The sequence below is a fragment of the Mus caroli genome, unplaced genomic scaffold (assembly GCF_978045245.1).
Source record: "Mus caroli unplaced genomic scaffold, Mus_caroli_1 scaffold_16, whole genome shotgun sequence".
In the NCBI taxonomy this organism is placed as follows: Eukaryota; Metazoa; Chordata; class Mammalia; order Rodentia; family Muridae; genus Mus; species Mus caroli.
In genome coordinates this window covers 95,513,394-95,539,528 of record NW_028227271.1, presented here as the reverse complement: position 1 = coordinate 95,539,528, position 26,135 = coordinate 95,513,394, and the positions used below count along the sequence as shown (strand labels likewise).

Sequence of the window (26,135 nt, the reverse complement as noted above, 5' to 3'; positions counted from 1 at the left end):
GTACAGACCCCAAACTTTATTTTAAAAAAAAAAAAAAGCAAGCAAGCACAAGCATTTGGACTTGTGGCACAGGCTCTATGATACTTAATGGTTTTCCTGGTTTTTGAAAAATGGCAGGCAGAGACCCGAGAACAGTAATGTGAGCACATAGTCCCTGTGATTTCCTGCAGAACTTCAGGAAATGAATACTTTCCTGCGGAAGACTCATTTCTACCTGCTCCATGCTAATATGAGACACGTGTGGCCTATCATCACCTTAACATTGCTACTATTTAATTCTGGGCTTCAAGAGGCAGCACGTTGTAAAACACTGACCTAAGCCTGTAAGGGTTGATTATCCTACTGTACTGTGTGTTATTTTAAACAACGTTACCATTCCTATGAAATGTCTTTCAGAATTCACTGGTTTCTTGAGAAAGCGTGTAAGGTCTTCATCTGTTACGCTTCATACTACAGATCCTCCGTCTCTAGGAGGTAGGTATAGTTGTGACTTTTATGTGGAATGTGAAATTATTTTTTCTTTTAAAAGCTTTCCAACTGGCCATTGAAGAGTAAGCATCTACAAAATAAAAACATGCTGGCACTTTAAGAAGAACTTTATTACATATTGTTTTCTGAGCCAGTTGAGAACACAGTTTGCCCATCTGGGCATCAACATACCCCAGTGCTTCTCTGCCTAATGTGTTTAACAGCCTTTGGGCTTTGCAAAGCAGCAATTTATGTACATCTGTCTCCACCCACTACGAGTTTACACGTGGCATTTTGTGCCTAACAGAATGTCTAATACACAGTCAGCATTCAAGGAATATTTTCTGAGTTGAATGAAAATAAGGTTAATTTATGATCCCCAGAGTCAGTCTCTGTTTTGATTGATAAAAATCAGGAAAAAAAATGTTTTTGTTTAAATTGGAGATCTGAATTTTTTTTCTCCAAACAACAGAATCCCAGTCAAACAAAAGGCCAATTCCTTAGTAACCTGCATTTGCAATCTGCTTTTAGTGGCAACTTTGTCTCAAACGCGTCTGAGGTCCTCCTCCTTCACTGATGTCCCAGCCTTCCCTCCATGCAGGCCAGGTAAGGACGGACTCCTAGAACCTCACTCCTGACACTCTGGTGCCTCAGAAACCATTCTTCTCAGTGATCAGTTTTATCTCTTAGACAGCACAAGATTCTAATTTTTTGAGCAACAAATGAGAGATGAGCCATAGATAAGCATGCAAGAGGGCTGGCCATCTTACACATTTCACAACTCCACTTGGTGTAGTTTATTTTGGGCAAAAAGTTTAAACTTGGCATATTTTAGGACTTCATATATGAGAGAAACAGATGCCTACATTTAAAGACGAATTCTGTTATGTACCGGATGCTGAATCAGTTGGGAATTTAGTTAGCCTTCTTTCTATATCATAGGTCTTCAGAAATTCTCTTCATAATAAATAGGTCTTACAGACTTTGTATCATAAGCATTACTTTATGGAGGGTAAATCTACAAACTAAAAATGGTTTTCTTTGCTTTATTTTGTATTGTCTACAAATATAGCTTATATAGCACTCAAAATATAGCCATGCTTTTGATTCATGTTCTAAGGCTTAGAATGTGATTAATGAAAATTAATGACTAATGAAAATGTTATTTTTATTTACTTTAAATTCCTTATGCTTTGCCAATTGAACAATTTTTTTTATGAGATCCTTGCTTTATTTGGCAGCTGTTGCTTTAATCTTGATTTTGTTTTGTTCTCTCTCTCTCTCTCTCTCTCTCTCCTTGACTTAAGAGTAAGATTCTGAAAATTCATATTGGAATAAGTTCCTCCAACCATATGAATCAGACCTGAATTATTACAAATATTGAATAAATCCAGTTTCAAACACTTTCTGAAGTGTCTACATGGCACCATGTATTAAATCTCTAATTAGGGTTGGGCTTATATTTTTTCTAGTCCTCAGGCAATGTTGATTCCTTTTGAGCATGCTCTATGAAGCCACTGCCCCGTTTTCAGTTTAAACATTTTATTATTTTTTTTTTTACTTTTTTCCAAATTTTCTTTTTTTTTTATTTTTAATATTTTTATTACATATTTTCCTCAATTACATTTCCAATGCTATCCCAAAAGTCCCCCATAGCGCCCCCCACTTCCCTACCCACCCATTCCCATTCTTTTGGCCCTGGCATTCCCCTATATTGGGGCATATAAAGTTTGCAAGTCCAATGGGACTCTCTTTCCATTGATGGCCGACTAGGCCATCTTTCGATACATATGCAGCTAGAGACAAGAGCTCCGGGGTTCTGGTTAGTACATCATGTTGTTCCAACAATAGGGTTGCAGATCCCTTTAGCTCCTTGGGTACTTTCTCTAGCTTCTCCATTGGGAGCCCTGTGATACATCCAATAGCTGACTGTGAACATCCACTCCTGTGTTTGCTAGGCCCCGGCATCGTCTCACAAGAGACAGCTATATTTGGGTCCTTTCAGCAAAATCTTGCTAGTGTATGCAATGGTGTCAGCGTTTAGAAGCTGATTATGGGATGGATCCCTGGATACGGCAGTCTCTAAATGGTCCATCCTTTCATCACAGCTACGAACTTTGTCTCTGTAACTCCTTCCCTGGGTGTTTTGTTCCCAATTCTAAGAAGGTGCACAGTGTCCACACTTTGGTCTTCATTCTTCTTGAGTTTCATGCGTTTATCAAATTGTATCTTATATCTTGGGTATCCTAAGTTTTGGGGTAATATCCACTTATCAGTGAATACATATTGTGTGAGTTCTTTTGTGATTGTGTTACTTCACTCAAGATGATGCCCTCCAGGTCCATCCATTTGGCTAGGAATTTCATAAATTCATTCTTTTTAATAGCTGAGTAGTACTCCATTGTGTAAATGTACCATAATTTCTGTATCCATTCCTCTGTTGAGGGACATCTGGGTTCTTTCCAGCTTCTGGCTATTATAAATAGGGCTGCTATGAACATAGTGGAGCATGTGTCCTTTTTACCGGTTGGGACATCTTCTGGATATATGCCCAGGAGAGGTATTGCTGGATCCTCCGGTAGTACTATGTCCAATTTTCTGAGGAACCGCCAGACTGATTTCCAGAGTGGTTGTACAAGCTTGCAATCCCACCAACAATGGAGGAGTGTTCCTCTTTCTCCACATCCTCGCCAGCATCTGCTGTCACCTGAATTTTTGATCTTAGCCATTCTGACTGGTGTGAGGTGGAATCTCAGGGTTGTTTTGATTTGCATTTCCCTGATGATTAAGGATGTTGAACATTTTTTCAGGTGCTTCTCTGCCATTCGGTATTCCTCAGGTGAGAATTCTTTGTTCAGTTCTGAGCCCCATTTTTTAATGGGGTTATTTGACTTTCTGGAGTCCACCTTCTTGAGTTCTTTATATATATTGGATATTAGTCCCTTGTCTGATTTAGGATAGGTGAAGATCCTTTCCCAATCTGTTGGTGGTTTTTTTGTCTTATTGTCTTTTGCCTTGCAGAAGCTTTGTAGTTTCATGAGGTCCCACTTGTCAATTCTCGATCTTACAGCACAAGCCATTACTGTTCTATTCAGGAATTTTTCCCCTGTGCCCATATCTTCAAGGCTTTTCCCCACTTTCTCCTCTATAAGTTTCAGTGTCTCTGGTTTTATGTGAAGTTCCTTGATCCACTTAGACTTGACCTTAGTACAAGGAGATAGGAATGGATCGATTCGCATTCTTCTACATGTTAACAACCAGTTGTGCCAGCACCATTTGTTGAAAATGCTGTCTTTCTTCCACTGGATGTTTTTAGCTCCCTTGTCGAAGATCAAGTGACCGTAGGTGTGTGGGTTCATTTCTGGGTCTTCAATTCTATTCCATTGGTCTATTTGTCTGTCACTATACCAGTACCATGCAGTTTTTATCACAATTGCTCTATAGTAGAGCTTTAGGTCCGGCATGGTGATTCCACCAGAGGTTCTTTTATCCTTGAGAAGAGTTTTTGCTATCCTAGGTTTTTTGTTATTCCAGATGAATTTGCAGATTGCACTTTCTAATTCGTTGAAGAATTGATTTGGAATTTTGATGGGGATTGCATTGAATCTGTAGATTGCTTTTGGCAAGATAGCCATTTTTACAATGTTGATCCTGCCAATCCATGAGCATGGGAGATCTTTCCATCTTCTGAGATCTTCTAGAATTTCTTTCTTCAGAGACTTGAAGTTTTTATTATACAGATCTTTCACTTCCTTAGTTAGAGTCACGCCAAGATATTTTATATTATTTGTGACTATTGAGAAGGGTGTTGTTTCCCTAATTTCTTTCTCAGCCTGTTTATTCTTTGTGTAGAAAAAGGCCATTGATTTGTTTGAGTTAATTTTATATCCAGCTACTTCACCGAAGCTGTTTATCAGGCTTAGGAGTTCTCTGGTGGAATTTTTAGGGTCACTTATATATACTATCATATCATCTGCAAAGAGTGATATTTTGACTTCATCTTTTCCAATTTGTATCCCTTTGATCTCCTTTTGTTGTCGAATTGCTCTGGCTAGGACTTCAAGTACAATGTTGAATAGGTATGGAGAAAGTGGACAGCCTTGTCTAGTCCCTGATTTTAGAGGGATTGCTTCAAGCTTCTCACCATTTACTTTGATGTTGGCTACTGGTTTGCTGTAGATTGCTTTTATCATGTTTAGGTATGGGCCTTGAATTCCTGATCTTTCCAAGACTTTTATCATGAATGGGTGTTGGATCTTGTCAAATGCTTTTTCCGCATCTAACGAGATGACCATGTGGTTTTTGTCTTTGTGTTTGTTTATATACTGGATTACGTTGATGGATTTCCGTATATTGAACCATCCCTGCATCCCTGGGATGAAACCTACTTGGTCAGGATGGATGATTGTTTTGATGTGTTCTTGGATTCGGTTAGCAAGAACTTTATTGAGGATTTTTTGCATCAATATTCATAAGGGATATTGGTCTGAAGTTTTCTATCTTTGTTGGGTCTTTTTGTGGTTTAGGTATCAGAGTAATTGTGGCTTCATAGAATGAGTTGGGTAGAGTACCTTCTGTTTCTATTTTGTGGAATAGTTTGTGAAGAACTGGGATTAGATCTTCTTTGAAGGTCTGATAGAACTCTGCACTAAACCCATCTGGTCCTGGGCTTTTTTTAGTTGGGAGACTATTAATGACTGCTTCTATTTCTTTGGGGGATATAGGGCTGTTTAGATCATTAACCTGATCTTGATTCAACTTTGGTACCTGGTATCTGTCTAGGAACTTCTCCATTTCATCCAGGTTCTCCAGTTTTGTTGAGTATAGCCTTTGGTAGAAGGATCTGATGGTGTTTTGGATGTCTTCAGGATCTGTTGTTATGTCTCCTTTTTCATTTCTGATTTTGTTAATTAGGATGCTTTCCCTGTGCCCTCTAATGAGTCTGGCTAAGGGTTTATCTATCTTGTTGATTTTCTCAAAGAACCAGCTCCTTGATTGGTTGATTCTTTGAATAGTTTTTCTTGTTTCCACTTGGTTGATTTCACCCCTGAGTTTGATTATTTCCTGCCGTCTACTCCTCTTGGGTGAATTTGCTTCCTTTTGTTCTAGTGCTTTTAGGTGTGTTGTCAAGCTGCTAATGTGTGCTCTCTCTAGTTTCCTTTTGGAGGCACTCAGAGCTATGAGTTTTCCTCTTAGAAATGCTTTCATTGCGTCCCATAAGTTTGGGTATGTTGTGGCTTCATTTTCATTGAACTCTAAAAAGTCCTTAATTTCTTTCTTTATTCCTTCCTTGACCAAGGTATCATTGAGAAGAGTGTTGTTCAGTTTCCACGTGAAGGTTGGCTTTCTATTATTTATTTTGTTATTGAAGATCAGCCTTAGTCCATGGTGATCTGATAGGATGCATGGGACAATTTCAATATTTTTGTATCTGTTGAGGCCTGCTTTGTGACCAATTATGTGGTCAATTTTGGAGAAGGTACCATGAGGTGCTGAGAAGAAGGTATATCCTTTTGTTTTAGGATAGAATGTTCTGTAGATATCTGCCAGATCCATTTGATTCATAATTTCTGTTAGTTTCACTGTGTCCCTGTTTAGTTTCTGTTTCCATGATCTGTCCATTGGTGAAAGTGGTGTGTTGAAGTCTCCCACTATTATTGTATGAGGTGCAATGTGTGCTTTGAGTTTTACTAAAGTTTCTTTAATGAATGTGGCTGCCTTTGTATTTGGAGCATAGATATTCAGGATTGATAGTTCCTCTTGGAGGATTTTACCTTTGATGAGTATGAAGTGTCCCTCCCTGTCTTTTTTAATGACTTTGGGTTGGAAGTCAATCTTATCAGATATTAGAATGGCTACTCCAGCTTGTTTCTTCATGCCATTTGCTTGGAAAATTGTTTTCCATCCTTTCATTCTGAGGTAGTGTCTATCCTTTTCTCTGAGATGAGTTTCCTGTAAGCAGCAAAATGTTGGGTCTTGTTTGTGTAGCCAGTTTGTTAGTCTATGTCTTTTTATCGGGGAGTTGAGTCCATTGATATTAAGAGATATTAAGGAAAAGTAATTGTTGTTTCCTGTTATTATTGTTGTTAAAGTTGGCATTTTGTTCTTGTGGCTGTCTTCTTTTAGGTTTGTTGAGGGATTACCTTCTTGTTGTTTCTAGGGCGTGGTTCCTGTCCTTGTATTGGTTTTTTTCTGTTATTATCCTTTGAAGGGCTGGATTCGTGGAGAGATAATGTGTGAATTTGGTTTTGTTGTGGAATACTTTGGTTTCTCCATCTATGTTAATTGAGAGTTTGGCTGGGTATAGTAGCCTGGGCTGGAATTTGTGTTCTTTTAGTGTCTGTATAACATCCGTCCAGGATCTTCTGGCTTTCATAGTCTCTGGTGAAAAATCTGGTGTAATTCTGATAGGCTTGCCTTTATATGTTACTTGGCCTTTTTCTCTTACTGCTTTTAGTATTCTATCTTTATTTAGAGCATTTGTTGTTCTGATTATAATGTGTCGGGAGGTATTTCTTTTCTGGTCCAGTCTATTTGGAGTTCTGTAGGCTTCTTGTATGTTCATGGGCATCTCTTTCTTTAGATTTGGGAAGTTTTCTTCTATAATTTTGTTGAAGATGTTTGCTGGTCCTTTGAGTTGAAAATCTTCATTCTCATCCACTCCTATTATCCGTAGGTTTGGTCTTCTCATTGCGTCCTGTATTTCTTGGATGTTTTGAGTTAGGATCTTTTTGCATTTTACATTTTCCTTGATTGTTGTGCCGATGTTCTCTATGGAATCTTCTGCACCTGAGATTCTCTCTTCCATCTCTTGTATTCTGTTGCTGATGCTCGTATCTATGGTTCCAGATTTCTTTCCTAGGGTTTCTATCTCCAGTGTTGCCTCATTTTGGGTTTTCTTTATTGTGTCTACTTCCCTTTTTAGGTCTAGTATGGTTTTGTTCATTTCCATCATCTGTTTGGATGTGTTTTCCTGTTTTTCTGTAAGGACTTCTACCTGTTTGATTATGTTATCCTGTTTTTCTTTAAGGATTTGTAACTCTTTAGCAGTGTTCTCCTGCAATTCTTTAAGGGATTTTTGTGCTTCCTCTTTATTGTCTTCTGCCTGTTTAGCAGTGTTCTCCTGCATTTCTTTAAGTGTGTTATTAAAGTCCTTCTTGAAGTCCTCTATCATCATCAGGAGATATGCTTTTAAATCCGTGTCTAGCTTTTCCGGTGTGTTGGGGTGCCCTGGACTGGGCGAAGTGGGGGTGCTGGGTTCTGATGATGGTGAGTGGTCTTGGTTTCTGTTAGTAAGATTATTACGTTTACCTTTCGCCATCTGGTAATCTCTGGGGTTAGTTGTTATCGTTGTCACTGTTTAAAGATTGGAGCAGAAGCTGTGTTCCACTCACCAGCAGTCCCAAAATCCTGCGGCGGGGGTCGTGGGTAGCTGGCGGGTGTCAGGCAACCCTGCTCTCCCGCTACCCCGGCGCTGATCCGGCCGGATGAGGCCTGTGGCCCTACTCAGGCCTCAGTTTCTGCTTCCCTAACTAATGCAGTCTCAGGTCCCGAGCACTTGGATTGGAGCAGAAGCTGTGCTCCACTCACCAGAAGTCTTAAGATCCTGTGGCGGGTGTTGTGGGTAGCTGGCGAGTGTCAGCCGACCCTGCGCCCCAGCTGCCCTGGTGATTTTCTGACCGGAAGAGGGTTGTGGCCCTATGTAGGCCGGATTTCTCTCTCCCCAACCAGAGCAGTCTCAGGTCCCGCGTGATTGGACTGGAGCAGAAGCTGTGTTCCACTCACCAGCAGTCCCAAAATCCTGCGTCGGGGGTCGTGGGTAGCTGGCGGGTGTCAGGCAACCCTGCGCTCCCGCTACCCCGGCGCTGATCCGGCCGGATGAGGCCTGTGGCCCTACTCAGGCCGGTTTCTGCTTCCCTAACTAATGCAGTCTCAGGTCCCGCGCAATTGGATTGGAGCAGAAGCTGTGCTCCACTCACCAGAAGTCTTAAGATCCTGTGGCGGGTGTTGTGGGTAGCTGTAGAGTGTCAGCGGACCCTGCGCCCCAGCTGCCCCGGTGCTTTTCTGACCGGAAGAGCAATTGAACAATTTTATCATGCTGAAATGTTTAGCACAATGAAATGATTGGCACTATCTCCACATTAAACAGTGACTTACATTCTTGGGTATTTTTGTCTGTACTGAACAATCAACTGCATTTTCTAGTATTTATTACTATGAAATCTATTTGCTATCAATCATCTATCTATCAATCATTTATCTATCTCTCATCTATATATTCATTTATCTATCAGTCATCTATCTATCCATATCTATTTATCTATCAATCATTTATCTATCATCTATTCATTTATCTATCAATCATCTATCTAAATCTATTTATCTGTCTATCAATCATCCATCTACCATCTATCATCTATCTTCTTTCTTTTTGATTGATTGTTCTCTACCTAAGAACTTCAGTTTTCAAACCAATGAATCCATATTAATAACAAGGATTACAATCATAACTGTGCAGCAGTGTGTCAGACACTTTCCAGTGGCAGAAGAGATGCCGCTCAGTTCAACTGACTTTCAGAACCCACGTGGCAAGCTGTATAAGAGAAATGGGGGTAGGCTAATCCCAAGGACAGAACATTCTATTTTACTATGTTTCCTTGTAAAACAATGGGATAGTTTTACTTTATCTATGTAATTATGTCATCTTTAAAAATCAGATACACAAAGGATGACCATACTGGAAGGCACTAATGAGTAAGCACCATTTCTTTTTCTTTTAATTAGATATTTTCTTTATTTACATTTCAAATGTTATCCCCTTTCTTCGTTTCCCCTCCGAAAACCTCCTATCTCATCCTGCTCACCAACCCACCCACTCCTATTTCCCTGTCCTGGCATTCCCCTACAGTGGGCCATCGAGCATTCACAGGACCAAGGGCCTCTCCTCCCATTGATGTCCAACAAGGCCATCCTCTGCTGCATATGCGTCTGGAGCTGTGGGTCCCTCCTTGTATACTCTTTGGTTGGTGGTTTAGTCCCTGGGAGCTCTGGGGGTACTGGTTGGTTCATATTGTTATTCCTCCTATGGGACTGCAAACCCCTTAGGCTTCTTGGGTCCTTTCTCTAGTTCCTCCATTGAGGATCCTGTGCTCAGTCCAATGATTGACTGAGAGCATCCACCTCTGTATTTGTCAGGCACTGGCAGAGCCTATCAGGAGACAGCTATATCAGGCTCCTGTCAGCAAGTATTTGTTGGCATCCACAATAGATTCTGGGTTTGGTAACTGTCTATGGGATGGATCCCCAGGAGGGAAATGCAAATCAAAACAACCCCAAGATTCTACCTGACACCAGTCAGAATGGCTAAGATCAAAAACTCAGGTGACAGCAGATGCTGGCAAGGATGTAGAGAAAGAGGAACACTTCTCCATTGCTGGTGAGATTGCAAGCTGGTACAACCACTCTGGAAATCAGTTTGGCGTTTCCTCAGAAAATTGAACATAGTATTACCTGAGGACCCAGCTATACCACTCCTGGGCGTATACCCAGAAGATGGTCCAACATGTAATAAGGACACATGTTCCACTATGTTCATAGCAGCCTTATTTATAATAGCCAGAAGGTAGAAAGAACCCAGATGTCCCTCAACAGAGGAATGGATACAGAAAATGTGGTACATTTACACATCGGAGTACTACTCAGCTACTAAAAACAATGACTTCATGAAATTCTTAGGCAAATGGATAGAACTAGAAAATATCACCCTGGAGCTGGAAAGATGACTCAGCGGTTAAGAGCACTGGCTGCTCTTCCAGAGGTCCTGAGTTCAATTCCTAGCAACCACATGGTGGCTCATAACCATCTGTAATGGGACCCGATGCCCTCTTTTAGTGTTCTAAAGACATCTATAGTGTACTACTCATAAACATAAGATACATAAATAATTCTTTAAAAAGAAAAAGAAAGAAAATATCATCCTGAGTGAGGTAACCCAATCACAAAAGAACACACATGGTATGCACTCACCGATAAGTGGATATTAGCCCAAAAGTTTAGACTACCCAAGATAGAATTCACAGACCACAGGAGGTTCAAGAAGAAGGAAGATCAAAGTGTGGATACTTTGGTCCTTCTTAGAAGGGGGAACAAAATACTCATGGGAGGAGATATAAAGACAAAGTGTGGAGCAGAGACTAGAGGAAAGGCCATCCAGAGACTGCCCCACCTGGGGATCCATCCCATATACAGTAAGCAGCATTTCTAATATATGCTCTTCAGATTAATGAGAAAATGGTACAATTTATATTTGTTTCAAACAATACAGATAATAGACTACTAAATCCAACTTTGGCTAGAACAGCAATTCCACCCCAACATTCACGGGATGGTATGGTGAAGAGTACCTTAAAGAAGTGCTTCTTAGTCTCTTGTCGTCGTCATCGTCATTAGTTAGATGCCTGGCCACTTGCAGTATCAAGGCAATTGCCTCCCTTTGAAAAGTCCAGAAATCCTATACTGGTAGCCAACCCACAGCACCCACAACATCTAGAGGAAAACAACTTGGCATCTTTGTTACCATAGTTTAGTTTCTGTTACCTTGACAAAACACTGAGGAGAAACAACTTAGGAGAGGAACGGGTATGTTTTACCTTACAATTTATAGTCCACCACAGAGGGAAATCAGAGCAAGAACCTGGAGGCCAGAACTGAAGCAGACACGGGGGTAGGGTGGGACAATGGGGCTGCATCCTGGCTTACCCTCTAAGGCATGCTCAGCTTGCTTCTTCAACAACAGCTTGCCCGGGTGTGTCACTGGCCACAGTGTGCTGGATCCTCCTGGCATCAATCAGGACGAGGTCCCCCACAGACTTGCCTAAAGGCCTATTTTATGTAGGGTTTTTTTTTTTTTTTTTTTTTGAGTGATATTCCCTCTTCCAAGATGGCTCTAGCTTGTGTCAAGTTGACAAACAGCAAAGAAACTAATTAACTAACAAAGAAGCCAGCATAGTTGCCATCTTTATTTCTCTCCTGAGTATCATTTTTTAAAAGATGTGAAGGATTTCTTAACAGTCTTGTAGCATTCTCTGAGAGGTATTCAGACACACACAGGGTTCAGTATCACTTCGGGGTTTGCAGAATCTGCAAATTTCCTACAACACACCATTTAATTATAATAAATAAGATTACCTCTTCTATCAAAGGTTTACTTTTAGACTTTTTGAGAATTGAGCAAACGTAGTTAGCAAATCTCGCCTGGCAATCCCGGTTACTGAGACCAGCCCTCCAATCAGCACCACTTTCTAGCGGCATTAGTGCCAATAGCGACACCTACTGGTGATGCCTCAGCAAGCCTTTTCTCCAAAGTGCAAACTTTTTTAATTTTTAATTTTTAATTTTTTTAATGGCCTGGTTTGTTTGTTTGTTTGTTTGGATTTTTCTTATAGTGAGGAAAAACAATGTTTTTATGACATCACATCTGCTGCAAAGGAGTGATGACATGAACAATATAGAGCAAGGTATGAATCTTCCATTTCAAGAACCCCTGAAATTCTATGTCTCATCATCTATTACTTATCCATCTATCCATTATCCATCCATCCATCCATCCATCCATCCATCCATCCATCCATCCATCCATCCATCCATTCACTTACTTACTTACTTAGTTGAGGTACAAGGGAAATTGTGTTAAAACTTAGAAGAATAACAACAGGTCCAGCAAGCTCTATAACCCCCATAGCTGCCTGGAGAAGAGAAGGGGACAAAGCCACGCCATTGAGGCTGTCTTGAAGGTCAGACACTTGGTGGATAAGCAGTCACGTGGAGGGGGGAAGCTTTAGCGAAAGAGAAAGGAAGCTCGGAACACTGGTGGAAACCCAAAGTTTCAAGGGAGGCATATTTAGAGAAGAGATAAAAAGAAATAAATTTTAAGGTTTTCTAAATAATTTAGAAAAGTAGGTAGACTAATGACCCCATATGACTACAGTCTATGGCTTCTGCTTACCATGCATATTTTAATGTCTCTTTCTCCCCCGTGTGTGTGTGTGTGTGTGTGTGTGTGTGTGTGTGTGTGTGTGGTGTTGGGTGTAGGGTGTATATAGACAGGACAGAGTGACAGAACATGAAGGATAAAAATATTTGGTTAGACAAGCCGCGTGATCAAAAGAAACACTAATTTGGCAAAAAGCTAGGCAGAAAGTAAGCAGTGGGCGATTCACGGACTGCACTGACTTTGGTCTCTGAAAATTCAGTTGTGATAATTTTTTTTTCTAAAGCATTATTTAAAAATAGGGACAAAGCAGCATTTCATTAACAATTTATTGATCCTTTCATTCTGCTGTCTTAAGGACCCCCCGTGAGATCTTCGGAACAGGTTCTAAGACCCCCTGTTCTGCAGCCGTCTCAAACTCAGAGCTGTCAGAAAGCAGGCACAACATTTGGGCCCGGTGCATCGAAATCCTACAAAACTAAGGAAAAGGCCGAGCACGAGGTAAGAAAAATCCTTGGTAACAGAAGCGACAGTGAAAATGTTCTTGGTAATCTTAGGAAATGAGAGAGTGTTCCCCGGACCAGATTTTGTAGTTGCTGTCACTCTCAAGTGGAAAAACTGTGCGGCAGGCAGTGGGAATTCATGAGCGTAGTAGGACTGCCAGAATGATGACAGTATAAAACGCGGAGGGGCGGGGGAGGCAATGAGATGGGCACGGGCGGAAACTGTAGTCAAATAATGGGTAAGGTGTTCTGCATCCCCAGCTGTCCAACATCACAGTGAAGCAAGCTTTGTCAGCTTAGTTCACACTAGACACATCTTCATGGATAATAGCAGCAAAAATTACATACACAGGGTGCAGAGGTGGGGTAGGGGAACTTAGCAGCTTCCAGAGATGTATCGCTTCTGAATACCAGAAGGTCTGAATCCCTGACTGCAAGCTCTCCTAAGGCGAGAGCCTTTGTGTGGGGCATGCAGATGTGGGGCTCCAGGAGGTTCTGCGACTGCAGCTCTAGCTGTGGTACTCAGGAGGAATGGGGACACAGCTTAGGTGGTGGGAATTTGAGTTATTCCGTCAGCCATTTGTCTTCAGTCACTTGAGGTTGTTCAACTGGCTTTCCCTGAACACAGTGACAGTAAGACATGGCAGTGAGGTATATCAGCCATTTTGATTAAGGAAGAAAGCAGAGTGGAAATCAGTCTTGCCCAGAACTATCTACACTTAACCAAGCCAGGCACCCAGTACTCTACCATCAGCGAAAACAAGGGATTTGAACGGGTTTAGCGGTTTCCAAAATTGTTATGCTTCCAAGCCATCTTCTTTGTAAGATAGGATTTTGTGAGGCCCATTGTGATTTTTAATAATAATTTAATCAATTAAGCACAGCAGATGACAAGTAATTTATAAGGTAAAACACAATCTTAATTTTAGATTAGTATATTACTAAAAATTATCGTCAACTATAATTTTGTAATTACTTTTATCTATTTAGGAATACTGGAGAGTAAGGTGTTAAATTAGTCTTAAGTTTTGTAAGGAAATTTTTGAAAATTTACACAGCATTTTGGAATGGTGTAAGTATAGGCCAAGATTTTATTATGTTATTACATCCAAATTTGTTCCTTGCCATGACTTTTATAAATCTCCTCTGGGCATGGACGTGCATGGGTGTACATTTGCAGGTCAGAGAACTACCTTGAGTGTCATCTACCAGGAGCCCTTTCCTGTGCTTTGAGACAGGGTCACTCATTGGTTCAGAGCTTGACAATTAGGCTACCTGGCCAGCAGCCCTAGAAATCTGCCTCCCTACTGCCCAGCCCTGGGATTATAAATGTTTGCTATTGCACTTGGTTTTCTGGGCACTGAGCTCAGAATCTCAAGACTGCAATTTATTATTTATCACCTTTTTTTCTGCCTAAATTATAAAACAGAAAGGCTCCAGCTCTGGTTTGCAAATATTTCTTCATAATTTAAAGGTCTAATGAATAGGGATGTCCTAGCTAGATGAGAGGCCCAGCTGGATATGCCTATTACTGACTTTTCTGTTGTATGATGGTCTTTGGAATGAAATGAAATTCTATGAATTTCAATGAAATGAAATTCTATGACTCCAGCTTAACTAAGTGGATGTAATTTGTAGATAATGTGAAAATTATCCTAAAGTGAATTTATAGACTTATATTCCTTATTGACACATATCAAAACTTGATAAATCAGTGTCCACCCTGTTACTTTTTAATAAAAATATTCGCTGTCACTCATAATTAAAGAACTACAAACCAAAACAGGGCACCATAATATAGTATAACGTTTAATGTAACGTTAATAGTATAAACGTTTAATGAAAATATAAGCTTTGTATGTTGGGTGGTCTTATGTGTCAACCTGACAGAAGCTGGAGTCTTCAGAGAGGAAGAAGCCTGAGTTGAGGAAATGCCTCTGTGAGATCCAGCTGTAACACATTTTCTCAATTAGTGATTAGTTGGGGAGGGCTCAGCTCATGGTGGGTGGCCCCATCCCTGGGCTGGTGATCCTGGGTTCTATAAGCAGACTTGCTGAGCAAGCCACGGGAAGCAAGGCAGTCAGCAGCACCCCTCCATGGCCTCTGCATCAGCTCCTGACTCCACGATCCTGTTCTGTTTAATTCTTGTCCTGACTTCCTCCAATGAAGAACTATGATCTGGAAGGGTAAGCCAAATAAACTGTAGTAAAATATATTAGTAAATCCCAGAGTGGGTTTGTTACCCATCTCAATGGCTTATGCTTCCTGATAAAAGACACACACACACACACACACAGTCTTTCTGTGTGTGTCTTAAGCAGCACTGTAGATAGCTGGGCATCTGCCTAACTTCCATGTAGAATCTACCTCCTGACAATAACTCTGAATTACTGTTAACTAATTTCTATGTCCCATCTTGGCTGCTCTTGATCCTATTGAGTAGCAGCCCTGTGGGCCACATTCTCTTGGCCCCTTTACATCAGGGCTCTTCTCTGGCCAGAACACTCTTAACACATGGTGCCTCTCCTCCCACTCCTTCGTCTATGTCCCAAGCCCAGAAAATCTAAAAAACTCTGCCTGTGTCTCTTCTCCCCAGCTCTTGGCTGCTGACATCTTTACCAATCAAAATTAACTGAGGACAGGGTCCCAGAAGCTACCTGTAGATCTGCTCATACAAACAGTTTTGGGGGACCCAATTAACATTGGAATACAAGTAGCTACTCCCTAATTTGATTTTTGTTCAGGGTGTTTCCAACACAGCAATAGAAACCCTAACTAAGACACTTTGGTAACACTGTTTCTTATAGTCTTTAAAACTTTCCCTGTTGGTATTAGAAAATCAACTGGTATGTTCTTCCTTGTGGGAGACTGTTTCTCCTGCTGTCATCATGGCTTAGTTGCCTGTCCATTGTGTAGGGTTGAGGCCTTGTGCGCTGTCTCCTCACTTCTCCTGATCTGGTCCATTTTAGTATAATTATTACTGTCGTATGTGTTCAGCTTGTGTTTAGACAGTCCTGTTGGTGAGACTTTATGGAATGCTCAGTCCTGAAAACATACACATGTAAATAACATTACACAGACTAAGCATGGTGTGTTTGTGTATTTAGGAATTTGCATATATACATGAATGCAGGTGTGTATGTAACAAGAGTTAGTGAGAAAAAGAGGCTGTGAATTGGAAAGAGCACGGAAAAGCATTTGGGAAGATTTGGAGAGAGGAAAGGAAATGGGGAAATAACATAATTATATTATGATCTCAAAAAGTTAGAGAAATATTTACAAGGAATTGGGGAATTGACTTAGTGGTAGAGCACTTGCCCTGCAAGCACAAGGCCCTGAGTTTGATCATTAGCTCCTAAAAAGAAAATTCCTCTTATTTAGCATACACATTATAGCCTCTCCGTGCATATATAGCATCTTCATCCCTCCTCTCCTGCTGGTCCTATTCCTTCTTTCAAATAGTGCTCCCTAAACAGTGCTCTCTCTGCTTTCTTATTACATATTTTTAAAAACTTACATTCTGCAATCTCCATTTATTGTGTATAAATCAAGGCAAACATACCTTAAACTTCTTTACACAACGAAGAATAACATCTATCATTTAGACTGAAGGGTAATTTGTTTTAGTAACAAGGTCATCAGCACATACATGCTCTCTTGTAGGCTTTTGTCAGCTTGCAGGACCCCATTATAAGAGGGAAACGTTAATACTTTTATTGATTGGTATAAAAATTCAAGTGGAAACAGAACCCTTTGAAAACATGAACTCACCCCCAGAACAAATTTGCAGATCCCTACCAGGGGAAGAGAGATGTCCAAAAGCACAGTAAATATTGGACCAGATGAGTTTTTTATAGCTAGACTTACTCCAACTCTAAAATCCCTCTTCCCCACACTTATGGTATTAATATAGACTGTGCACCTTATGTAGATGCTCAAAACCAGCTTCAGCTGGCTCAGTTACCCATGGAAAATGTCAGGATGAAAAAATGGGCAGTTTCCTCTTACACTAGTGGAGCTCTTAGGATATTTTCAGAGATTAAATAGTCCTAAAAAGTAATTCTACTGATCCAGAAATAATAATTAAACCCAGTGGATGGAATATATCCATGTGCTTTGTAGGTCTAAGAAGAATGTGGTCTCTGGGGTCAGAAAGACTTGTCCTTAGTTAGCGTCATTCCCACTTGGGTGTGTGATTTGGGTGAGCTCTCTAAGGTCTGTCAGTCGGCTCGCATGTAGACTGTGGGCAGTGGAAGTACGGAGTGCACAGAGCTGTGAGGAGCACGTGGGATGAGGTGCAGGAAGGGCTGGCGCGTATCTGCACACAGGAAACGATTAACACGTGTGGCTGTAGACATAGCAAGTCTAATGAACTTTCAGATTGGCTTCTTCATTCTTTTTTTCTTTTTCCTTTTTCCAGATTCCTGAAGTTGGACATTCCTCTAGTTTACTAAGTGGAAATTTACCGAATGCCAGAAGCTCAGTCCAGCTGTCTACTGAGCCATGCATCTCAGAGGCACCATCGGGGTAAAACAGTCAACACAACTCGTGTGCTCCTTCTCCAAAGTGTTTGCGACTAGAAGGGTTTCAGATTTCTTTCTTTTAGATTTTTGTGACATCTGAATGCACATATGGTAACTAATATCTTAGGGATGAGATCAACTCTAAACACAAAATTCACGAACACAGATTTACACACACCTTAGGTGTGTAATCTTAATGTACTTGTATACAATATTTTTTAATGAGTTTTGACTATGACCCATTATATGAGGCCAGGAATTTTTTACTTATGATATCATTCCTCAATGTGTTTCAGATTTGGGAGATTTTTGTACTGGCAATTCTCTGAATAGGGATGTTCAATCTCATGAGAAACCCAAGAAGTTTCCTTTACCTTTTTGTTTCCTTTGACCCACTTCAACTCTCCATATACTGTAATTTTCTGATATCGTATGAATAAATTAACATTCGTCTGAAAACGTGCTTTACATATTAGTCAGGGTTCTCTAGAGTCACAGAACTTATAGAATGTCTCTCTATATTAGGGCAATTTACTGTAATGACTTACAGTCTGCAGTCCAACTAACCCAGCAATGGGCAGCTGTGAATGGGAAGTTCAACAATCTAGTAGTTGCTCAGTCCCACGAGGCTAGCTGTTTCAGCAGGTCTTCTGTATAAGCTGGGCTCTTGAAGAAATAGGTTCCAACAGATGGGCTGGCAAGTAAATGCAAGCAGGTGAACAAGAGTGAGTCTCTCTTCTTCCAATGTCCCAGCAGAAGTTGTGACTCAGATTAAAGGTCTGGATCTGGAACTTGCTTTGTCCCAGGCTGACCTTGAACTCAGAGATCTGCTTGCCTGAGTCTCCTGGGATTAAAGGCACGTATAATGTTGCCTGGAGCTAAGCTTTTCATGGCCACTCTGCCTCAAGATCTCCTTGTCAAGATCTATGTCTGAAGCCTGTGATCTTCTAGCTTCAAGATCTGGATCACAGGTGTGTCCTCCATTTCTAGACTGTAGTTCATTCCAGATGCAGTCAAGTTCACAACAGGAATAGCCATCACATTTTATAAGAACTTTAGTTTGGAAAGCTCTTCAGAATACCTCAGCTACTTCATTATCATTATTATAATATTGTATAGCCTTCATTACCTCATGGACTTGGGTCGGAATATTTCAAAAAGATATGGCCAAACTTATGGTACAAGTTATCTTGCTATTAATCTCCCTTCCTTTTTTCCTTGATGTCCTTTCTCCCTCTTTCTAATCAGTGGTGCTGGCTATGATTAATTGGCATTAGTTGTGCAGATAAGAGGAAAGCAGGGCACATGTGTTGAGTGAGAAGTTCACATTAGTTAGTATCACTGTTGATGACTGGAAAGTTTTGCCTGAAAGGACACAAACTGGCTGTGGACAAATGCTGGCTCACATGAGTACACTGAATCCAAGTAAAGAACTATGAGGTCAGAGGGATGCACTGAGAACCATTCGTGCATCTACCTACCAAGAGAGGGCTACATGTTTGGTTTTGTTCATCGTGTAGAACAATTATTTTTTTAATATAAAAAATAAAATTTCTTGGAGGAGAAGAATTAAGGCAATGCACACTCAAGAATAATTGATAAGACCCTGAAGACCTTGGAGTGCTAGCAACATCACTGGCCACTTGGGATAAAGACTAATGATAGAGATGTCTGGAGTATAACCAGATAAGGGATGGGCAGCCCTCCAGCTGAGCATGCAGCCCACAAAGTGAATGAGATCATCCACACAGGTCAACTCCAATCTTGTAACAGTCAGCAACAATCTTCTGAATATTACCCTTGGGAGTCCTTAGCTCACGTTTTCCCTCTCGCTTCTCATCCATTTCATCTGCACAAAGCAGTGTGTTTACCTTCTATAAAAACATATTAAGCCACCTAATTATTTTACTGGCTAAAGTTGAAAGTGGCTCCATCCACAAATTTAAGATACCAAACACTTTTTTTTTTCTTTTCTGTAGATGCCAACCAAAGGAAGATAAGTGTTCTTTTACAAGCTGCAGTTCTGACTTCGTATTTGGAGAAAACATGATTGAAAGAGTTTTGGTAAGCTTTTGATAAATTACCTTAGAGGAACTGTTGTTCACATCTCTGAAGGCAAATTAATTAGCATTCAGTTCAAGCCACTTCTTAGTGCTGGGTTAAAAGTCACAATTTCTTTAACTGTAAAAGGCTTTGGGAAGCATGTCCTATCTGTTTGAATAATAGATATGAAACCCATAGAGCAGTGCTTCTGAACCTGCCTACCTCTGCAACCCTTTAACTCAGTCCCTCATGTTGTGGTGACCCCCCCCCCCACACACACACCATAAAATCATTTTGTTGCTGCTTAAGAACTGTAATTTTGCTCCTGTAATGAATTAAAATGTAAATATCTCATATGCATGATGGTCCCTGTGAAGGGTCATTTGAAGCACCCCCCATACACACACACAGGGGGACACATTGCCATAGAGTCCAACAGATCTTTGACTTGTGTTGAGCCCAAAGTACCCACGGAACTCTCAGAAACATGCAGCAGTTGGATAAACTCAGTAATGTTTTAATATGGTATTTTCAGCAGCATTTTTTCTTTAACTTTAAAAAAATCGTTTGACAGCTTCCTATGCTATGACTTTTTGCCATTTTCACACCCCTCCCCCACTCTCCTCTTCCTCCCTCTCCTGCTGGAGCTGTTCCCAAGTCTCCATCCTGCATTCATGGCTTCCTTTCCTGTGAGCCACTGAAGTTAGAGTTCCTTGCCTGAGCATGAAAGAGAGGTTACTGGGTCTCACTGGTTACACTACTGAATAAATGTCCCCTGTTTACAAGAATGAACCAATACATTCTTATTAACCACAGCTGAACGTTTACTTTGAAAAGCATATATAACTCTTTACATTTGAAAAGAAAAAGTCTGGGTGTTTTACTTGTCTAGAAAATATACTTGTCAAGTGAAAACTCCAATTCTTGTTTGGTTGGTTGGTTGGTTTTGTTTTTCAAGACAGAATTTCTCTGTGTGACAGCCCTGGCTGTCCTGGAACTCACTCTGTAGACCAGACTGGTCTCAAACTCATAGAAATCTGCCTGGCTCTGCCTCTTCCATGCTGGGATTAAAGGCATTCGCCACCATTGCCTGGCTATTGCTATCATTCTTATTTAAACTCCCAGCTGTTGGGCCTTGCTCAAAACTTTGATTTCTAAGACAGTATAACTGGAAGCAAGGAAGAGCAAACTGGAAAAGCTGTAGCCTGCCTGCACACATCTCTGCCTCACAGGGTTTTCCAGCTTTACTTAAACTAGGGTGATGTCTGAGCTGGACCTAGGGGTCTTAGGGTTACTGTTATATGAGGCAGGTTAATGACGTGGCAGAGACTCTAATGATCAAAGAACATGGTAAGTATGTATGAAAATGTTACATTGTCACAAATGAGGGGCTGGGGAGACGGCTCAGCGGGTATGAGCATTTGCTATGGAAGAATGAGAATCTTTGTTTGAATCTTCAGGGCCTGTGTGAAAACTAGCCTAGCTAAAATGGCAAGCTTCTCCCAAGCGAGGGAGTAAGGGGTTTCATGGGACTAGGTAGAGAGCAATAGAGGGGAGCACCAATATCTTCCTCCTCTGGCCTCTGCATGCCTGCACTGCACTGCTGCACACTCACAAGTGCACATATACTACAAATGCATGATACACACACATGTACACACACATGCACGAATGCACAGAATGCTACAACAAATGCATTATCTTGTACATTAGCATATGCTAATAAAACGGAAAAGACTCTCAAAGCTAGCTGATTCCAAGATTTTTAGGGCTTTCCTCAGTCAGTTGGGTTTTGGATCTTGCTTGTTGTAGGTATAACCAGAATTGTCCTCAATTGCAAAGGTAGTTCTGTGGCCTTTTAGCTTAAAGTACCCTTCTGTCATTCCCAAGAAGGCCAGTTCTAACTGGTGGTGCTGGTCCATGCCTCACACCCTAGCACTGGCAGGTTAAGGTAGAAGGATAGACAGTTTGAGGTCAGCCTGCTTTAAATAGTGAGACTATCTCAGACAGACAGAAAAGAAGGAACGGGGAGGAGGAGGGGAGAGGGAGGAAGGGGGAGAGGAAGAAGAAGAAGAAGAAGAAGAAGAAGAAGAAGAAGAAGAAGAAGAAGAAGAAGAAGAAGAAGAAGAAGAAGAGAAGAAGAAGAAGAAGAAGAAGAAGAAGAAGAAGAAGAAGAAGAAGAAGAAGAAGAAGAAGAAGAAGAAGAAGAAGAAGAAGAAGAAGGAGAAACTTTGTTAATTTTGTATTTTATTTTTCCAGGTTTGAAGTCCACCTAAGTGGTTATGCAAAGCTAAAGCAGGCTGTACTCTAGAGAGGCTTACAATGTAGGAAAGGAGACAGAGACACATAGGAGAACAAGATACAATTGGGACCACAGAGGTTCGGTCTGAGGGAGTGCTTGTCAGTATTTCTCATGGATGTATTGGATGTAGCTTATAAAAGGACTGAAGCTTCCCATTTCTCTCAAAGAGGATATCCCAAGATGTTGGAACAGTCCAGAGAGTTTGTGTTTTTCCTCTAATTAACCTTGTGAACCCATAGCCTTGTGATACAGGGGTCAAGGTGCATTCCTGGCTTGTTGGTTGACTGTGTGCTTTTGGAATGAGTCACTGATCTATTTGAGCCGGCATTTCTATTTTCTTAAAGTGAAAACGCTTACATTCCATCATTACCTAGTTACAGGGACTATACTGATTTCCTGTTCAATAACACGGAAGAATCTTGAGTTCATAAAGGCAAGATTTGAATGTCTTCTTAAGTAGCACTGTTCCACATTTACCATTCTGCAGGGAGTTGCACACAGAGCTATGACTAGCGCAGTTGTTCATCTTTTCTATACAGTCTTTTGATCAAGCCAGCTCAGTCAGTCAATAGGTTCTCCAGTGCAGGAGTGAGGATTAAAAAGAAAAAAGACAATAAGACAACATTGTAGTATGGCCTCAGTCAATTCTAAGAGTGAAGGCAGGTTTAATTTTTTCCAATCCGCTTTTATACCATTTTAATTACATGCAGGTATTAAGGATGAGCAATTCAATGAGGGATCAAGCAAGACAATAAACACAAAGTCCCATTGAAAGAACCTAGTGGGGAAACCCCCACTCAATTCCCGATTCGGCATGCACCCAAGAATCATGAACAGAACTGAACGCCTTGATGTAAAAACATGAGGTAGTTTAATGGCAGAGCTCTGGGTCGAAACATATCTCACGCAGGAAACAGTGGATTTGACCGCTTAATGGTGGAGCTCTGGATCGAAATGTATCTCACACAGGAGACAGTGGATTCAACCACGAGACTTGGAAGATAGGGAGTTTTATAGAAAAGGGGTTGGGGCTGGGGGAGGAATTGGTGCGGTTTCACATGATTGGCCCATTTAAACATCAGCAGACTGTACATGCAGATAACATTTAACTTAGGTCAGAAAGGCAGGAGATAGGGAGGCATTGGGCCAGTCTGAACATGTCATTCTCTTTATCTTTATGGCCAAGCAGACTCAGGAATGTCTTAACGACGGGCCGGGCATGTCCTGGCCTGTTCTGCTATGTTCTCAGCCCCAGGTTTCAAAGCTCACAAACAACTCTTTGGGCTATTTGACAAAAATTACATGAATCACAGGTCTCAAGTTTTATTTTCTTTCACCATGATCTCTCAGGTGATTGCTGTTTCTAAGGATGATCAAGATATCTGAGCCTACTTCTTTGTTTTACCCTAGAATCAGATTCTTACTTCCTTGTCCTTGTTCTTGGCCAAAGTCAGGTCTCAGGTCTATGCCTGAACTTACTTCTTTGTCATGGCCTAATGTCAGATTCCTGCCAAGTGGCACCCCAAAGGTCTTTTGTCACAGCAGATATACAACTGTGTTGCAAATAACTGTTGGTGGACGGGGGTTGGGGGGGGGGGTGGGGGGTGGAGGAGGGTGGGGGGATGGGGGGGATGACACAGAGGTAAAGCTCTAGCTGTGAAGCTTGGTGAGCTGAGCTTGACCGGAGGGACCCACATGGTGGAAGAAAGAAACTGATTCCAGCAAACTGTTCTCTGATCTTCACACATGTGCATGTGCAGTCCTACACACACACACACACACACACACACACACACACACACACACACACATACAGAGGTGCTGACAAACACTATCAGAGGAAAACTTAGGATTCCTGTTCTCTGAAACAACTAGTGCAGTTTTCTTTCCTGGAAATAGACAGCAGTGGTTAATCTCTGGAATCCCTGAAAAACACTGTAAGAGAATCCAATGGTGCTTTGGTCAGCCTGGTGGGACACAGAGGGACAACACAGAGGGACAGCCACTCTGTGTGCTCTCTGCTACTCCAGCTTCTCTTATTTCCCTAAAACCAGACCCATCTGGACAGGTTGGGATAAGTGGGTTCTGTTTTTGACAATGCTTCATGATGGTCACCCAGTTCTTTGTGCAGAGGGAGCCTGGAACAAAAACCCAGTGTGCTGTGTTGAGAAAGAAAAATCTATATTTTGGCTTTAATGCAAATATCTAGGCATAAGATTAAACAGTGCATATTTTCTCCCACTTAGGGCACTCAAAAACTTACTCAGCCTCCACTTCAAAATCTTTCATATGCCAAGGAAAAAACATTCAAATCTGTTCTGAAATTCCCTAATGCTGTTTCAAATTCAAGTAAGAAATATTTAACTTCAATGTCTCCTATTGGTTTTGCTTTTGTTGTTATTTTTGTTTTCTGAGTTTTTATGTGTATGAGTGCTTTATATGCATGATGTGTGTACTCAGAAAGACCAGCAGAGGGCAGCAGATCCTTTGGGACTGGTGTTACAATAACCATCAATGTGAATGCGGGGGAATAGGAGTTGGGTCCCCCCTCAGCAGAGGAATGGAGACAGAAAACGTGGTGCATTTACACAATGGAGTACTACTCAGCTATTAAAAACAGTGCATTTATGAAATTCTTAGGCAAATGGATGGACCTGGAGGACATCATCCTAAGTGAGGTAACCCAATCACAAAAGAAGTCATTAGATATGCACTCACTGATAAGTGGATATTAGCCCAGAAACTTAGAATACCCAAGATACAATTTGCAAAACACAAGAAACTCAAGAAGGAAGACCAGCGTGTAGATACTTCATTCCTCCTTAGAACAGGGAACAAAATACCCATGGAAGGAGTTGCAGAGACAAAGTTTGGAGCTAAGATGAAAGGATGAACCATCCAGAGACTGCCCCACCCGGGGATCCATCCCATAATCAGCCACCAAACTCGGACACTATTGCATATGCCAGCAAGATATTGCTGACAGGACCCTGATATAGCTGTCTCATATGAGGCTATGCCAGTGCCTGGCAAATACAGAAGTGGATGCTCATAGTCAGCTATTGGATGGAACACAGGTCCCCCAATGGAGGAGCTAGAGAAAGTATCCAAGGAGCTGGGGGGATTTGCAATCCTATAGGTGGAACAACAATATGAACTAACCAGTACCCTCAGAGCTTGTGTCTCTAGCTGCATATGTATCAAAAGATGGCCTAGTCGGCCATCATTGGAAAGAGAGGCCCCTAGGTCTTGCAAACTTTATATGCCTCAGTACAGAAGAACACCAGGGCCAAGAAGTGGGAGTGGGTGGGTAGGGGAGCAGGGTGGGGGACTTTCAGGATAGCATTTGAAATGTAAATGAAGAAAATATCTAATAATTTTTTTTAAAAAAAGAAGAAGTTGGGTCTTCTGAACAGTGGACAGCACTCTGAATCCCTGAGTTATCTCTCCAGCCCCTTGTCTCTTATTTTTAATGACATTTACTTAATATCCACACAGTTTAAAAAGCCTATAACCCACTACTGAAAAAAGTTTTGACAAGGATTAAAACATATAAGAAACTTTAAAATTACTGGCTTAATACTATGGGAAAGTAAATTAGGTGGCTTAAATCTGTTTATTAAACAGTTTGGCCTTTAAAGTGTAAGGTAAGAAGATATAGCAAACAAGTTCCATTGCAGAGAAAGCAATCTTACATATTTTTTCTCCTGTATTTCTTTGAAACAGACTCGATTGAAAACATATCCCTAGTCGAATCAGCTGCTGCTTTTTCCTCCAAACCATCACAAAAATGCTTGCTTGAGAAGATTGATGTTATAACAGGAGAAGAAACTGAACATAATGTGTTAAAGGTTTGTATGATATATATACATACATATATATATATATATATACATATACATATATAGCTTTCCCTCGTCTTATATAGACTAAAGCTGACATCAGCAGAGACATCAAAAATAGCTAGGAATAGATAGAAATGGTTTCATGATGACTAAGTTGCTTGAATAAAAACTGTTTGAAGCTTGTCACATCACTGTTAAACTAAGATGGTGTTATTTTCTTTTCTCTGTGTGTTTGGGCATGCATGTGTTTGTATTTGTGTGTGTGTGTTTGTTTGTGTGTAAGCGGGGGGGGGGGGGGACTTACAACCACTCACTCTTGTCCTCTAAGAAGAAAGAGGCAGGGATCCTAACTTTAGAATCCTTTTGCCTCAGCTTCCTGAGTTCTGGGGTTATGTATACAGTGGCTAGGGTCCTGTCTTATAACTTCAGGCTTCCACTTTATCTCTCATGTCTGCTCTCACA

At 41.0% G+C, this 26,135-nt stretch overlaps 1 protein-coding gene across 4 annotated transcripts in view; it reads left to right on the top strand.

Annotated features, from left to right (window-relative positions):
* Positions 1 to 26,135, top strand: part of Ranbp3l (RAN binding protein 3 like) — a 62,873-nt gene that overhangs the window by 25,375 nt on the left and 11,363 nt on the right. For 3 of the 4 annotated variants that reach the window (XM_021183869.3, XM_029469551.2, XM_029469550.2), the window contains exons 4-11: positions 397 to 474; positions 1,000 to 1,074; positions 11,913 to 11,984; positions 12,816 to 12,958; positions 17,381 to 17,487; positions 19,463 to 19,547; positions 24,075 to 24,177; positions 25,555 to 25,679. In XM_021183869.3, the coding sequence (XP_021039528.1) occupies positions 397 to 474; positions 1,000 to 1,074; positions 11,913 to 11,984; positions 12,816 to 12,958; positions 17,381 to 17,487; positions 19,463 to 19,547; positions 24,075 to 24,177; positions 25,555 to 25,679 (788 nt within the window). The remainder of the gene's footprint in view (positions 1 to 396; positions 475 to 999; positions 1,075 to 11,912; positions 11,985 to 12,815; positions 12,959 to 17,380; positions 17,488 to 19,462; positions 19,548 to 24,074; positions 24,178 to 25,554; positions 25,680 to 26,135) is intronic. The other variant, XM_029469552.2, reaches the window with a different exon arrangement.